The sequence below is a fragment of the Trachemys scripta genome, chromosome 9 (genome assembly GCF_013100865.1).
Source record: "Trachemys scripta elegans isolate TJP31775 chromosome 9, CAS_Tse_1.0, whole genome shotgun sequence".
Taxonomy (NCBI): Eukaryota; Metazoa; Chordata; order Testudines; family Emydidae; genus Trachemys; species Trachemys scripta.
This window is the reverse complement of record NC_048306.1, coordinates 72,565,728-72,583,430: the sequence shown is the minus strand read 5'-3', so window position 1 is coordinate 72,583,430 and position 17,703 is coordinate 72,565,728. Positions and strand designations below refer to the sequence as shown.

The following is a 17,703-nucleotide window of genomic DNA, read 5'->3' as shown; positions in this document are numbered from 1 at the left end:
TCGACTCAGGTACTGCGCTTGCATACTGTCTTGCTGGAACAGCCTGTATATATTTTATTCACAACAATATGTTTGCTGTACGTACTTGCATTACTCACTATTCCATAATTCAGTTTGTAGACGTTCAAAATATTTTTTTAAATAACCTAAGGTGAAATATGGAGAAGCTGTGAAAGCCTATAAGCCATACTTTTCTTATTCAGATATAAATTACTGGTGATTACCATATATACTCATTCATAAGCCGAATTTTTTAGTAAAAAAGGGAAGCACCAGAGAAGGGGGTCGGCTTATGAACGGGTATAGAGAGGAAGAGGTGGGACACAGCCCCTCCCCCCAACAGAGGAAGCAAGGAGAGGCAGCACAGCCAGCAGAGACAGAAGGGAAGAGGCAGGGCCAGAATCTCTCTGCTTCTGGCCACGCTGCTCTGCCCCCAGCCTCCAAAGCAGCTGCAGCTACGGCGCTGGCAGGCTGCAGCCGTGCCACTTGGCCCCGCTCCCCAGAGCAGGCTGTGGCCGTGCCGCCCGGCCCGCCAGAGCACACTGCGGCCGTGCCGCCCGGCCCAGCCCACTGGAACATGCTGCAGCCGCGCCACCTGGTCTGGCCCGCCGGAGCAGGCTGTGGCTCTGCTGCCCAGCCTGCCGGAGCAGCTTGAGCCAGGTCAGAGACATCCTCCCCTGGCCTTCCCCAGATAAGTGGGAAGGGATGAGATGGGGAGAGTGTGGGAGTCCTAGGCTAGGGGTGGGGTCATGTGGGGGGTGGTCACAGGGTTACTCCCCTGACTCCCAGCTTCTCCCCCCCCCAAATTTCCCCACCAGTTGCTGTCCCGGTCTGTCAGGGTAAGCAGCTGGGGCACCGGGACACTTTGTTTACTTAGGTTTACCTCCGTGCCTGCGGATGCTAGAAGTAAACAAACCATCTCGGCCCAAGCAGCTTATCCTGATCGCCCGGGAGCCAAAGTTTGCTGACACCTGAATTACAGGGTCAGCTTATGAACAGGTTATACAAAAAATTTCCGTTTTTACTTATCCATCTGGGGGGGAGGGGTTCGGCTTATAAACGATCCGGCTTATGATTGAGTATATACGGTAAATGGTGTTTTACTGTATTTGTACAGTACTATCAGTCAGTGACTTTGTTTAGTTACCTCACGAGGTGATTCCCCCATATTACTGTTGGAACCCTCTTTTTAAATCTCACTCCCTTCTACGGTTATTGAAACCTCACGTTGTGGCCACCATCCTCTCGGCCAAAGAAAGTTGCTCACAGTAGCCTTTCAAGCTAATCCAGTGAGCATATTGCTAATTGTCTTTCCCACTGGGTGCAGTTTTGTGCATAGCTTTGCCATAGCAAAACAGCCCTAAAGACAGCAGATTTGAGGGCCCTGGAAAAATCCCCTCACAGGTGGATCCTTAGATAGCATAGGGCCATAACGTAATGTCTTATGCCACTTCCCTTCCTGTCTGCCGGCATAGAGAGGTGGCTGCTGGTGCAAATTAGAGAAGTCTTCAGGTTTCTCTAATTTGCCCCCAATGCAGATTGGCTCATGATCAGAGAGACCTGAAAATGGCCTTAAGCCATGGTGTTTGCTCCCCTTATTGAGCTGTGCAACAACTTGATCACAGCCCATGATCTGGGTCAAAGGTTTTTTTGGCCATTGAGTGACACAATGCAAGGCACTTTTCTTCTATCCCGTAGGGCAAGTGAACAGCTTTTAATACTTCACCCAGCTTCTGGTGCCTTGAAGTTTGTTCCTCTTTAAAATAAGAGTAAGATTACTAAAATGTTTGTGTATGTGATCTAGGTTTTGAATTAATGCAGAAGGTTTTAATTTTGCTGGCTTTGACCTGTTGGAAAATAAGAGCAATTTCTTTTTATATGTTTTGTATACCTGTAATATTTGGTAGCTGATCTTTAGAAGTGTGTTTTCTTAGTCTCCATTAATGTAATATCGATAGTGCTATTGTGATGAGACTTTCACCTCATATAACTGCAAGAAGTTCTAAATTAAAAGAATACATAATTTCACAAATGTTTGGTGTAACCAACAGTTCAGATCAATGTTTAAACTGTTCAGTCAGCATGTATTAGATAATTCAAGATCTATTTGATCTCATTCGAAGGTGAACTGCAAAGGAGAAAAATAGTTGTACCGTTTATTGTTCCTTTCATAATTATGGCCTAAAGTTTTCTTCTGCTTGTTTCTTTATATTATGAATATTAGGTCGTGTCTCTTTCTTGCTGAGGGCTCTTCAGAGGATTAGAAAACAAGAGTTAGGATAGTGACATTATATAGACTTAAATTTAAGTGGCAGTCTGTGAATTACTAAAGTCAGTGGAGTTCCATAAATATAAAACCAGTGTGAGATAGGAGTCAAGCCCTAAAATCCACCATTGCCTTTTGACACTGAAGAAAACTGCAGTTCTGCTTTCAGCCTATTGTCATGTCACTATCCCACTCCATTTCTCCAGTGCTCCAAAGAACTCTCGAGCAAAAACAGGGATGACAAGACCTGATATTTCTATTGGGAAGAAAGGAGAAAAATCATCCAAAAGAATGTACTAAAAACTTTAGAGGTTGTCTTTATGTATCTTAAATAGTAAATAAAAAGGGCACGTTTTTCTTGCTTTGCAGTTCACCTTCTAAAGAAAGGTGTAGGTGTTTTGTGCAGCCTAGTAGTCTCACAATTCAAACAGCAGGTAGGAGGTTCTTCTTACCATAAATATACTAAAATATGTCTGAAAACAAACAGGTTTGATTTTCTGTTTTTCAGAGATCCTACATACCCACAAGTTCCGTTGACATCAATGGGATCTGTGGGCGGTCAGCATCTCTGAAAAATCAGGTCAAATATTTTTTATTGGGCATGTGAGCTTAGTGGTGCCTCTTTCTTAAAAAAGAGATATGGATGATGCAGGAGCCCAGTGTCAGACAATTAAATGATGAGTGTAAGAATTTCCAACTATTTTAAAGATCAGAAAGAAAAAAATAAGGGTTCATGAAGTCTAACCTCCTGTGATACACAGGAAGTCAGACTAGATGATATGGTGGTGGGTCCCTTTTTCAACTCTATGATGTTAGTTACTTTTTTAAAGTATCAAAACTTAGAACTGGATTTCCAAGTTGTTGGTGTTTTCTGGAAACAGTTCAATTTTTGACAGACCTCAATATTTTGCAAATAGGTTGCAGCCCTCATTTTGGTGGCTGATAATGTATTTCTGTTACCTTCTTACCCTTTAGAAATAAGCAAGAGTTAAAGGGGCATTCATCAAGACTGACAATTTTTTTTAACCTATCAGAATAAACATGATACTGAAAACTAATATATTCTTTCTTCTAGTAATAACGGGAACTGTTATCACAGCAGTCACGCGGGGCGGCAGCTTACATGCAACAATATCAATCATAAATGTATATAAGGAAGGAAATTTAGCAATCCAGCAAGCAGGCAAGAATATGAGTGCCAAGATCATTGTTGTTTGTAAGCAGTGCCCTCTCATCAGGAGAGGTAAGTAAATGAGACAAATAACTGCTTTAGGTTTCTGTAAAACTTTGCTCACCATGGCTTCCATTTTCATAGCTTTAACAATTTTAGTCAGCTAATGTATTAGAATTACTAATTTCAAGAAAAAACTACCTAATGGTATAATGCATTTTCAGTTGTTTTCAGAATCACTTGATCCACATGACAGACTTCATAGATAAACATCTACTTGAGTGTAAAACCTAGGTATAGACTTTAAATCCAATAGATATTGTAGGTGAAACAATTCTTACAACTTCATTGATGCAGTGGTTCAGTATCATTATATGATTTTAATAAAATCAACAGGAACTTGTTTTGGTGTTCCTAAATAAAGCTTAACTGGATTTCAGTATTTGGGAGCCTGTTTTCACATGCAGTTATTTAGATAGGGAAAATGCAAACAGGTTAAACCTAAGAGTACTCAATACGACAACCAAGAGCACATTTGAAAGCACAATGACCTCTCCTCCTCCATAGCTGTTTTGTACTAATTTACCTAATACCTCCCTACCTCAACTACCTGACAGGCAGTCTAATAGTAATAAACCCACTCGATATCAAGTACATCACTACAGCCATACCAAACAAAATTCTGTATCAGGTATGTCAACCAAGGCAACAGCCAATAAAATGTAATCAAGTTGGCAAGTGTATTGTTATAAGAAATGCTTGGACAAAGTTTCATAGTAACAAGAAATTGAGAACAGACCTCAACCCTGCCTCCTGAGTAAGCTGTAGTAAAAAGCAACAAAGAAACCAACAATGGAACCAGAACAGGGAAAAATCAGAAAATTTAACCACAGTATAAAGCAAAACACTCAGTCTGCCACTGGTATTTCCAACACGTATCCAAAATGGCCAGCACCGAAGAAGGAATCCTAGTCAGAAATTAATTTTTGCTGCCTGGAATCTGGATATCTGGGAGATATAACAATGTCCTTGACTGAGCAAACAGACACAGTGGCAGATTAGCCACAGGGCCCATGCCCAGGGACCCCCACCAACTGGGGAGGCCACAGAAAAAATCTGGCACCAGAGGTGGAAGCCCAGAGCCCCGGCCGCCGGGCAGGCGGGGAAGGGAAGGCCGCCGGGCAGGCGGGGAAGGGAAAGCCCCCATGCCCCAACCCCACTCCGCGGCAGCAACACTGGATGGGCAGGGAAATCCATCCTCCCAGTGCCCTCCAATCCCATCCCTGGCAGAAGCTGCGGGAGAGGGGAAACCCCCCACAGCAGCCTCTGACCCCCTCAGAAGCCCCTGCAGGGGGAAACCCCAAGCACCCCACACCTGTCCCTGGTAGAAGCTGTGGGGCTGCAGGGGAAGCCTCCATGCCCAACCCCGTTCTCCGGCTAAAGCGCCGTGTGGGTGGGGAAGGGAGAAGCCCTAGTGCCCCAACCTTGGTCCCCCGCAGAAGCACAGGGGAAGCCCCAGCACCTGGACCTCCGCTGCGGCCCTGGGACTGGAGGATACTTGTGACAACTGGCTTTTAAAATCATATCTGTCAATGTATATGAGCTTATTAGACAAATTTAAACGGGATGAGACGCATTCTTCTCTAGGTAAGAATCGAACTAGCTGAGTTAGGACTTAAATTATATAAGGTGGCCAAAACTTACTTTTTAACAGAAGGTGGGGGATGCACCTTTTATGCAATGTATGCAGCACTACCTGTGTAAATAGAGCCCACAAGAGTAGAACTATTCTTTCCAAGTTATGTTTAGAAAGAGATTTGTCTTACGTCACCTTCCTTTCTGTAGGTCTAAACTACATCATCATGGGCCAGCTAGAAGAAGATGGCAGAGGTAAAGTCCTGCCCAGCAACTTTATCATGAGTTTCAAGACTAAGAACCAAAAGATCCTGAACACCTTGAAAAACAAACGATGTTAAAATGTGAATCCTGTACTTGCATTCTGTCATCGCTGTGTGAGGAACAATTTCCAAACAGTAAAAAATCAGGAAGATAAAATTGACCATAACCAAAAAGATCTTGTCAGTCTACTGTCCCTTACATATAACCATGTAACTGGCACTGTCAATTACATAAATATATAGAGGAGAATAGATCCCTAATTTTAAACTGCAAGATTTGCAGCATAGCCATCTGATCTGAAGCATACCAAATTCTGACTCCTTTGAAGCTGTTAATTTATACTTGTCTCAGAAGGATTTTTTTAGGAATGAGTTATGTGCAGATGTAAAATAAGAATAAGTGCAATATTTATAGTAATTCATTTTAACTTAGCTTTTTCTTCTAAAGTTGTTTTATTATATGGGTTCTTGCATTATTATCTATGCTTAATAAAATATTTTAAAACCTCACAATACACCAAGGAATTATCAAGTTCTCCATGTATTAAGTGGGGCATGCTAAAAATAGAAAATCTCTGATCATTTACATGCTTATGATGCTCTGGGACTGGCATAGCAAGAATGGTAGCATACTTTTTTTATAGCATTTACATTAAAGTCAATGGGAATTGGATTAGGGCTTTTAAAAATCTGAAACTACTACAATGCAATGCTTTTACCTAGTGATGTTTTATCTACATTGTTTATTTTATTTTTCAGTATTTCACAAATAAAAGCCAAATGATATCGTTAACCTTCACTACATAGGTAAGGGCTAGGAACCAGTCCAGGCCCACTGAACTATGCCTGCAAACAGTATGCTTTCATCTTTCATAGAATGGGAGACCAAGATTCAGAATGACACAGCTTAGTAGTGGGGATGCAAATGGTAGTATAGCTGTCCCCATAGGCTGATGTGGAAGAAAGAAATGCTACAAAGTAAGAGTGATTCATTTTCTGTTAGACAGTATTCCCACATCATCAGCCTTTATACATAAAGGAAAGGAGATGACTGGCAGGCAGATGCTTGTGATACAACGCCAGTTACTGCTATCAGTTCTGTCCATTGCATCCTGTCTGATCCTTATTCTGAAATAAAAACTCACATTAAAGTAGATGGAAGAATGTAGATTTCACTGAAACATAATGGAGAAACTGAACAACAGGTCTGTGGAAGGCAGACAAATTGTTTTTATTTCTGATTCTACAACTACACAAAGCCTGAACTTTGTCACTGACAAATTGTATGTGATAATAGACGCTCAGGCTTCCTTGGGCGCTTAAGAAATTATCATCCTTTTCAATAAATACTGTCCAGAGGTCAGTTTATCCCTTGGATTCCTCAGATTAAAGAGGTGACTTTAAACATAACCAAATAGAAAGAGAGAATTCTTAAAGGGACAACAATTTGAAAATCATGTCTCTAAAATGTTTCCCTCCCCACCACTGTTTGCATGATGGTAGTGCCTAAAGACACCAACAGAGACTGACATCCCATTATACTAGGGATTGTACAGAACAAACACACAATGAATGTGAGAAAGTTCCTGCTCTGAAGAGTTAACACAGAAAAAGGGGGGAGGACATAGAGATGAAATGATTTACCCAGCATCACCTAGCAGTTTAATGGTAGAGCCAGCAATAGAAGCCTGGTCTCCTGATTCCCCAGCCATTGCTCTACCCACTAAACCAAGCTGCCTCTGCCACTTTGGTGTTCTTAAAGTGACATTTGTCTTCAAACCACATTTGTCATGCTCCAGTTTTACACTTAGTTTTCAAATACTGGTTCATGTGTAGACTCTTTATGTATTCTGGTACTTGCACGCCTAGACAACAGCTTGGTGACACCTTTACACTCATGCAGTGCTCTGGAAGCCATGTGTACTCTCCCCTACTTACAGGATGGGGGGAGAAGAGAACACAACTGTTCTAATCTCTGTGTTAGAGACTATGCATCCGGCCCTCGTGCTCCCACCGGAGAGCCGGGTTCGGGGCTTGCCCCGTTGCATGTGGCTCCCAGAAGCAGTGGCATGTCCCCCCTCTGGCTCCTATGCCGAGGTTCCCTGCCAATAGGAGCTGTGGGAGTGGCACCTGTGGACAGGCAGCGCACAGAGCTGCCTGGCTGCGCCTCCGTGTAGGAGGCGGAGGGGGGACATGCCACTGCTTCTGGGAGCTGCTTGAGATAAGCACCCCTCATGGTCTGCACCCATGCCCAACCCCAGCCCTGATCCCCCTCCTGCCCTCTGAACACCTCGGTCCCAGCCCAGAGCACCCTCCTGCACCCCCAACCCCTCATCCCCAGCCCCACCCCAGAGCCCTTATGCCCCCTGCACCCCAACCCCCAATTTTGTGAGCATTCATGACTCGCCATACAATTTCCATACTCAGATGTGGCCCTCGGACCAAAACGTTTGCCCTCCCCGATGTAAATATTAGATATTACTTTGTTAATCACTGTTCAATGTATTCCCCAGCCTCACAACAGCCACTAACACTTGGGTGCCTGACTCACTTCCACAATAGTTGTTTTGGATGGCATCATCCCTGTACTGGTGGGTTGTTTTTTTTCCCCCATCACCAACATAGGCAGTTTTGTTGGTTTGTTTTGGGGTGGGGGGGGATGCTTTTCGATAGTAGCCGGGAGAGTCCAACAGCTTACTACAAATCTCTTCTCTCAACTCATGGCAGAGGGGGCTCCTGACCCAGCTACTATTGACATCCCCTCCTCATGAATTTCACAGCCTGAACATATCGCCTTATTTCCAGGGCTTTTCTAGAAACAGCTTCTCTTTTCTTGCTGAGGAAGCCCTATTCCACAGATATCCCTCATCCTGTTAAGGATTTTCTAAATACTAGCTTGAGATATTTACCTGTCTCTTCGCCCCCACCCCCCACCCCACTTGCATTGGAGCAAAGTACAAAATTTTAAAAAGTAACAGACTGCTTAGGGGACAGTGATTCCAAATATAAATTTAGAAATAGTAAATTTGGCATGCAGTCACTTACATCTAGTCTGTGACAGACCAAATACGACCAAAGGAAGATAACTAGCAGATACAAACTCTGGGAACCATTTTAGCTAGAAACAGAATGAAAGTCAAACATCTCTGTTCTTGACCCTTTGCTAGAAATTATATTGGCATGAAGAAAGTGCTTTTTAAAAAGGAGAAGGGGATTTTTATGTGACAGAATATAAAGGAGAAATTAGTTTTCAAGACAAAGAAATTTCCTATGAGACAAAATGACAACTCACTTGAAAGGAAAGAGATAAAAGAACCTGAAGAAGTCAGCATACCTCAACAGTCTCATTAGCAGAAACATTTGCTGCTGTCATGCCTTATATAGTATTGCAGTTTGTATGAAGAAATTCCTAAATCCTATAGCTAAATTAGCTCTAATCAAGCTTCTTGCTATATTCTTTTTGTGTCGGTTGAGAGCATTTGTGCTGCAGTTGAGCCATGGAGACAAGTAGATGGAATCATGTGACAAGAAAAAATACCCAAGATTCTAAGTCAAGAGGCTGAAATGGCCACTAAATTAATTTCGGTAGAGAAAATACTCCTAATGTTGGTAACAGAAACCAAATAATCCACAGTAAAAGGTAATGGCAGATCCTCTAGACTAAGAGTCCTGTTAATACACCAGCCCTTACTTTCCATGTGATCCCATCATTTGCATATTGAAGGTTTACATTCTAATTTCAGAAGCCATAGCACCATCTAGAAGAATGAATTACTAGACTTGCATAAGCTCTTGTCACTGAGCTGAAGAGAACTATTTTCTCCTCAGAGAGGCACATTTCAGTCAGGTGTTTCCAGGCTTTTTAAATACACATATTACCTAATGGTCCAATAAATGTTTCTTGGATGAAGCCCAGAAAATCTGAAAACCAAGTGTCACATCCATGCCAATACCTTAACTGAAGATCAACAAATCTGTTCAAGACTATGGCTTGAAAGGAGTCTGTAACATCAACTCCATTCTTGTGGCAGTATGAGAGAAACAGGTGTGATTTAACAGTAAGCTGTCAAGTAAGAAACAATCAATCAATCTCTTTCTTAAAAGCTTGAGAGACAGAAGTCTGAAGAATATGACCAGATTGAATATGCATTACCCAGAAAGGTCATTTACTTGTCTCTACTTTATTTGTGCCCAAGGAGAAAGACATGAGGACCACAGCCACCTCCAAGTCCCAAATACAATGAACACACTAAAATGTATGTTGTGACTAAAGTACCATAGAGAATAAAACTCTGCTTTACAGGAACCTGAACCACACTTCTAGGTATATTTTATCCCATCTCAAGGCAGAGGGATGGACTATGTGACATCTCTTTTTGCTAACATTTTTATGATTATAGACATGAAAATCTGAAGCAAAAGAAAACTAGATTTTTTTCCCCAACTCCAAAGAAATGCCTTTGCATAATATAGTTCTATAGTCTATTGGGCAGGTAAAAGGAGAAAAGGCTTACAGACAGACAAAGGGAATAATGTGGAAATATTAATAGATGGGTATCTATAGCTTCCAGCCAACTTCCTTAAATTCCTAGACTAACATATCTTGATGTGGTGTGTAATGCATTGGAAATGATAAGCTCGCTCCTAAATATTTGTTTCAAGTATATGTTTTTATTAATATCTAATACAACCATATTTTTCAAATTGTTTTTTCTTCCTTTCCTTTTTTGGAGTATATGACAAAACATATACAGTGCACAGCTTTTATGTTTGGATTATATACTAACACCACTCACCACCCAAGTTAAGAATTTGATCATCCTCTTGTCTTAGAACGTAGTCATTCAAATTAAAAAGCTGATGAACAATTCAGAATCTCTCTATAGAAGGAGATCAAAAGGCCTGATGTTTAAACCCCACTTGGGATATGCATAATTCCATAGTACAGAAAATATATTACTTTTACAAGAAATATTTTATAAGAACTTCCTCGGAAGGGGGAACACTGACAAAAGCCCCATCTCTCTATCAGCCCCAGGATCAGTTATGGTTATAGGCCACTGTGGCTACCTGCGCCTTTTGGCCTTAAAACTCACTAATTATCTGATATCCAACCCAGACTGTTAGGAGAACACTGCCTCCACAGTATTACTGCCAAACAATCCTCTAACTGTCATAAATATAATGTGTTTTTTTTTCATATAAAAAAATACAGGAGTCTCACATTTTCTCAATTATAGTTTGTCAACTTGAATTATACACAAGCATATGAAGATATACTGTACCTTCTATCACAGAAAACTCAAAGCCCTTACTTTCCATTGTAAGCAGAATAAAACTCACAAATAATTATGATGTTCAATAATAATTCTGATACAAACATCTTACAGTTGGCAGCATTCAGGAAGAACATAAAATATCAAGATAAATTTAAAATAGGATATGAAAAAAAATCTCTCACAGGGTACATCTAAACTGCAGCTGGGAGGGTGCTTCTCAACACAAGTAGCCAGACACATGCTAGCTCTGCTCAGGCTAGTGTGCTAGAAATAGCTGTGTAGCTGGGGTAGTGTGGGCAACAACTTGGGCTAGCTGCCTGAGTACAAACCTGCCTGGGCTCCCTAGATACATACTCGGATGGTTAGAAAAAGCCACACCCATGCTACCCGGAGCTACGCTGCTACTTTTAGCAAGTCTGTCTATTGTTACTCCTGGGGGACTTCTGCGCCACTGCGCAATACAGAATTTTGCAGAAATTCATGTTGTGCATGCAGAATTTCCTTCCCCCACCCAGAAATGGGCTGCAGTGCTGCTGGTTGCCACTAGGGGCCGCTGGACTCAGCAGAGCCCAGTTCTCACACATAGAAGACACTGCTGGGCGGAGGGGGAGGGAGCTAGAGAGTTCCCAGCAGCTTCCATTCCCTGAGAGAAGGAGATGGCCGTGAGCATCAGGCTGTTTCTCCCTGGGTTCTAAGGAGTAAGGGGGCAGGTGTCTGGGCTGGGGGGAGCATCTTTGGGCTAAGGAGGCCCTGCAGCTGGGCTCTGGGGGCAGAAGGGGGCAGAGAAACAGGAACTGGATTGTCATAGGGCTTTCTTTAAACTTTCTACTCTTGGGGGAAATTTTGTGTGTGTCTGTATTGTTACTGACATACTTGCTGATAGGTATTTAGAAATAAATTATCAAAATAATTAAACTGGCGTTATTATGTAGTGTTATTTTGACAAATAAAATTAGCAGAATTTTAAAATGTGCGCAACATTTTAAATTTTTTGTTGCAGAATTTTTAATACTTTTTTGGTGCAGAATTTGCCCAGGACTACTATTGTGCTGGAAAACATGTTCACAGCTGTGGTGTATACATACTCTAAAAGAGAGCCTTCTGAATGCACATCTTCCAATGTCCAGGCATAGTGTATGTTCTTACATAGAAATAATTGTACAGTATTTCCATTTGTTTTAATGGACAAGAAATATTTAGCCTGGCAAACAAGTAACATTCATGCTCTAGACCGATATCTAATTCTTGTTAAAAAATACGTTTTCCTATGCCAAAGAACAACTGTGTGTAATCCAGATACACAAGGTTTTCTGAACACTACTCAAAATTAAGAGACTAATTTTAAAAAAAATTCCCAAATCCCAAGAGTTGCATATTGCAAATGTACACACAGGGTGCTACCTGAAAAATCTTAATATGTTTTTGAGAGGACATAACTATTTTAAATGGATCCATGAAAGTTCTGGAGATGGGTAGCTTACTTTGGCTCTATGTCCAGAGCTCAGCATGCACAGCACCCTGCAATTTTCAGGGAACAAATCACAAATTTCATTTCTCAGTGTTTTACAGTTGTTAATATTCAGTCAACAGCATCATGTACAAAACCATTTTCAGAGTCATGGAGTCTTTTGCAACCTACTTTAAATCATATACTGGTTAAATTTCTATTACGAAAGTACCAGGTATATTTTTAAGTATTGTTAAGATTTCCATCTTTTCCCACAACTTGAAAAAACAGTAACCAAGAGGGACATAACAGCAAATATAGGGGAAATAAATGCAACATGCCAGCTATGAAGACATGAAGCCCGACAGCTAATGTGACCTGTCAAAATCCATATTTTGGGGAACATTTCTTGTAAAATGCTATATACATATTTTACATACTGTACATTACACACTTAAAGAGCTTAAAAGAATGACAGTTTTTGCATTCATTTCCACATCTTTTGAACTTAGCTGAAACTCATGCAAATACATTTTCAAATTTAAGGTTGTGCAAAAAATTTGCTTTTCTATTTGGTCTGGCAACAGACTTAGGCCAACACTTTCAACTGTGAGTACCTAAAGTTAGACATGTTCCTTTTAAAATCTGGACCTTAGTTTCTTGGATAAAACATAGCATATTTAGATGTCCGAAAGCCAAGCAGATCCCTCATTTCATTTCGGAATTTTGATAGATCTTGCCGCAGTTCATTGAGATTTTCCACAGTTGCTTGATCCATGCTTTGCATCTTTTGTCTCATGGAGGTTAAGTAACGATGGACTAAACAACACATCACCTTTTGGTAATTCTCATCCCTCTTTTGCTTCAGATTTCTCCATTCCTTTAAACAAATATACAGGTTTACTAAACAAAAGAGATTTATTTTAATGTATTTATTTAATTTTTGAGCCCTGAAGCCTGTGTACAATTGCACAGACAGCATTACATATGTGCACACAAATTGGAAATCCGTATGTACCAATTCTCAATTTGTGTACATGTATGTGACACTGTGTGCAGCCTTTTGAGATAAAAATGAGGCCTACAATGCCCAATTTGTGAAGCAGAAACAAAGGTCTTTTAATCTATCTGGCTTGGAAAAAGTTATACAGATGTACGAGATTTTCATCATCTAGTCATTAATAGTATTTCTGTACTTAAATGTATGTTCTGTACAGTCTTTCAATCTGGTTTGCTTGAAATATTTTTGGCTGCAAGAAGGAGCAGTAGCAATTAGTATACATAATTATAGGGTACATTAACTATGTTTATTTAAAGAAAATGTAAAACCAAAAAAAATTAAGAGACTCCAGTGTTCCTTTTTTGGTTATTTATTTTGACATGTCATGTGACATGTTTAAAATTAGTTGTCCCCCTCCCCCCACCTTCAGCATATTCTAACTGCACCATTTTCAAAATTATTACAAATTTCAGCACTGAAGAAAAAAGTGTTAATAGGTTTTACATCAAGCAGCAGGGCCATTAAATATTTGATGAGCAGGTTTTGTTTTGTTGAAACATGAAAATTATGCCAGCCTTAATTAAAAACCTCAATTAAAATCTGAAATAATTTGTTTTGTTCCTGTTCTGTGCTGAGTTATATTTTGGATTCATAGACTAACAGAGTTTAAGGCCAGAAGGAACCATTAGATCATCTGGTCTGATTTTCTCTATATCACAGGCCATTATATTTCACCCAGTTACCCCATCTTGAGTTTAATAACTTGTGTTTGGCTAAAGCATCTTATAGAAAGACATCCAATCTTTATTTGAAGACCTAATCCACCACTTCTCTTGGTAGTTCGTTCTGAAGGTTAAGCACTTTCAAATTAGAAATGAGGAACACATTTTAAACAATGAATTTTCTGGCTTCAGCTTCCAGCCTTCACTGGTTCTTGTCATGCCTTTTCCCGCTAGATTAAATAAGCCTTTAGTATCCCATATTTTCTCCCTGTGAAGATACTTATATGCTGTAATCAAGTCAATCTTCTTTCTGAGAAACTACACAGACTGAGATCTTTAAATCTCTCATTGTTGTAGGGCATTTTCTCCAGCCTTGTAATCATTTTTATGGTGCTTGTCTGCACCCTCTTCAATATTTCAACATCCTTTTTAAAATGCAGGCACCAGAACTGTTACATGGTATTCTATTATTGATCTCACCGATCCCGTATCCACAGATAAAAATCACCTCCCTATGTCTGCTGACTACTTCCCTATTTATACATCCAAAGTTCGCATTAGCTGTTTTTGTCACAGTATCACACTGGAGTTGCTTGTCCAACAGGACCCTTAAATCCTTTACATAATCATTGCATTCCAGAATTTACAGTCCCCTGTTCTACAGGTATGGCCTGCATTATTGGATGTATAACTTTGTATTGGCTGTATTTAAACACATTTTGTCTGAATGGGCCCAGGTTACCAAGCAATCCCAAATTGCTCTGTATGTCATCATTATTTACCACTCAACTAATCTTTGTGTCAGCCACCAATTTAATCAGCAGTGGATTATATTTACTTCCAGATCATTGACAAAAATGCTGAATAGCATCAGGCTTTTTACTGATCATTGTAGAACCCCACTAGATCCTCCTCCTCCCTCCCCGCATTTGATAAGGATTCCCCACTGACAATGTTTTTTGAGCTCCATCAGGTAGCCACTTCTTATTTCATTTAATGTGGGCTCTGCAGATATTGTATAGTGCTAATTTTTAATCAGTGTGTCATGTGGTACTACATCAAAGATCTTACCTAAGTATATTACATTTACTAAGTTACTTTCATCAACTAAACTTATAATCTCTTCAAAGAATTACATCAGGTTTGTTCGATAAGAACTATTTTCCATAAAAATCATGTTGATGGGCAATTATATTCTTACTCTTTAATTCTTCATCAACTGAATCCCCTATCAGCTTAACCATTATTTTGAATATAACTAAGACTATACTTAGAATATATTATTGTGATTTATTTATGATACTACCCACAGCATGATAGGAACTTCCAGAGTAGACAACAAGATAAATTCTCTTAGGTTCATTTTAGCACGGAATATTTGTATGATTGTTAACATACACTTAACTTTCCAGACAATTTCTTACCTTTAGGCTATTCTGACGTTTGACTTTGCCAGTTGAAGTATGAGAGCCGATCCATTTACTAAGGCTGTTGAAGAGATAGCAGATAGTCTTGGGAGAGGGAATGACATTGAAAGGTGGAGGTAGTGTGCACTTATCATCAAAGTAGCTAAGCCAAAGCTTGGCACGAGCAAACTTCCATTCTTTGTCTTCATGATTCTAAAATATCAGAAATATTAAGATAACAGTGGTAAAATGAACAAGAGAGTCTGTAAAAAAATATGTTATGAGAATTTATGTTAGTAACTTTATGTGGTTTACATTTTCCAGTACCTTAAACACAAACAATGAATAAATTCACCAATATATGCTATGGCATTAAAAAAGTCAACTACTCGTGTGTATAACTCACATGTTAAATGCATTTAAAAAAAATATCTAAAATAACCAAAAGGTTCAATGAACTGACAAAAACTGATTCTATACTCAGCTGCCATTAGACTTCATCTTTAATTCCCACGTGTCCGCACTTAAAAAAATTGTAACACTACAATACTTTGATACAATTAAAACAGAGAAAATAAACAAGCCAAACATTCTTGTCTGATCTCTGCCATTCAGTTCATGACCCTATAAATACTTATGCATGTGAACTCATAGAAACTATTTGCATGCATAAAGTTACTCATGTGTGTGTTTCCACAATCAGTCATTAGACTAGAATCCTCAGTGTAGAGACTAACTCTCTCTTGTACAGCACCAAGAACATTGCTGACACTTTGACTTAAAAAATAATACATAATTAATTTACTTACTGCTATCAGCTGAAAGCTTTTATGAAGCATTGCCACTAAGAGCTTGGTAAGGACAATCACAACCACTACGTTGTAGGTACCAACAATAACAGCGCCAACAAAAGACTGCAATTCTTCACCGTAGCTAAATCTAGTGACAAAGATTGCTACATGTGCTAGGGAGAATATGTACCAGAACAGAGCAAAGCAGGTGCCAATAAACCTACAAAAACAAAATAATCTATGGTTAGATCACATTAAAAAACCTTCACACAAATGTAAAAAATTAACATGTGAATTCAATTATTCAGCATGAACTGCCAGCCTCATTCAATTATTACTAATTAAGGGCCAGACGGATACTATTATTTATGTTGAATAGTTCTTTACATCATAAGCAGTCCCACAAATCAGCAGGGCTATTTATAGAGTAAAGTGCTACAGACTTGTCAGTAAGGGTATCACAATCTGGCCCTAAGTGATGAGCTTTTCTTTCCATTTCAAATCATTACATTTCAAATAGTAGTTTTCCCTAAAATACTTTTTCTCAACCCTTCCCCTCCAAAAAAAAAAAAAAAAATAGACAATATCTAGATGCAACATTGGCTTAATCCAATGCCCAACACAGTGACTATAAAGACTCTGATTGACTTTACTGAATTTTGGATCAGGTCCTATACAAGTGAGGTTCAGTATTTAATGGTAACTGATCAACATAATAATGAAACACTACCACTGAAGAAGTTCTAGTTCTCCCAGAGAGACAGTCACCAAGTAATTCAACTTTATAATCTCAGTGGAGGCATATGAAACATTTTTATTATCTGCAGATCACTGAGTTTATAAGCCATACTGTAGTATATATCTTCAAGGCACCTTGATTTCAACTTAATGCCCAGCTGCTGTGGAGACACTTCACAATATAAAAAATACAATGAACCTCAAATTTCTAATCACTACAGTTTAAAACAGGTATAGTTTAGAAAAAAAAAAACATTTTTGAGTCTTTATAGTTCATCTTGAAGTTGTTAATGTAGGAAGGAACATATGGATCAACCCACAGTGTGCAAATTTTCTGCTTATCAGAATTATGAAAAAATTGTCACTGTGCATACACAAATTTAATGTCTCTGTCATTCTACAATTTAAAAAATACCAAAGCAGTCCAATTTATATTATTATTTTAACAGCCTTCAAAAAAATTTTAAAGACATCTTTAGCTGACTGAAATGGAAGAAAGTATCTGTAAATTGAAACTTTTCTATGTTTCTTCTTTTACAATTTTGTACTTACAAGCATAAAAACCAATTGTAGTAGGCAGCAATGTAGGTTAGCTAGTAGCTTTTCATCACTTGATATCCAAATACTAATCCAATAAGTAGAGCAAAGCTTGTGTAATGCCAGTACTTGTTTGCTCAAGTTGGTGCTATTAACTCCTCACATCATATGCATTAAATTTGTCTACCTCACTAAATAAATAACTAAATAAAAGCTTACCAAGCTTGTAGGCAAATTTTTATCCCAGTACTAGTTTTAAATATCACAGAAAATGGAATTTCATAATGGATTGTTGGGAATCACAATACTCCACAGACCGCCTGCACTGTAACAACAGCGTGCTAGTACTGTTGTATACTATAAGTGGAAATGCCCACATTATACCTTTTTTTTAATTACAAGTGTGGACAGTAGGAAACAGTTTCTTAATTGTGTTAGGGAACGTCAT

General features: G+C 39.3%; 2 protein-coding genes across 5 annotated transcripts in view; one reads left to right on the top strand and one right to left on the bottom strand.

Annotated features, from left to right (window-relative positions):
- The window catches only part of PCOLCE2 (procollagen C-endopeptidase enhancer 2), a 50,051-nt gene extending 44,201 nt beyond the window's left edge, over positions 1–5,850 (top strand). For both annotated transcript variants that reach the window (XM_034782289.1, XM_034782290.1), the window contains 2 exons: positions 3,342–3,509; positions 5,283–5,850. In XM_034782289.1, the coding sequence (XP_034638180.1) occupies positions 3,342–3,509; positions 5,283–5,413 (299 nt within the window). In that variant the 3' untranslated portion in view covers positions 5,414–5,850. The remainder of the gene's footprint in view (positions 1–3,341; positions 3,510–5,282) is intronic.
- A 3,973-nt stretch (positions 5,851–9,823) lies between these two features.
- TRPC1 (transient receptor potential cation channel subfamily C member 1) overlaps positions 9,824–17,703 on the bottom strand; it is a 38,397-nt gene continuing 30,517 nt past the window's right edge. Inside the window, exons 11-13 of one of the 3 annotated variants that reach the window (XM_034781527.1) lie at positions 15,999–16,200; positions 15,208–15,402; positions 9,824–12,941 (exon numbers count right to left, since the gene is read on the bottom strand). In XM_034781527.1, coding sequence (XP_034637418.1) covers positions 12,714–12,941; positions 15,208–15,402; positions 15,999–16,200 — 625 coding nt within the window. In that variant the 3' untranslated portion in view covers positions 9,824–12,713. The remainder of the gene's footprint in view (positions 12,942–15,207; positions 15,403–15,998; positions 16,201–17,703) is intronic. The other 2 variants (XM_034781525.1, XM_034781526.1) reach the window with 2 other exon arrangements.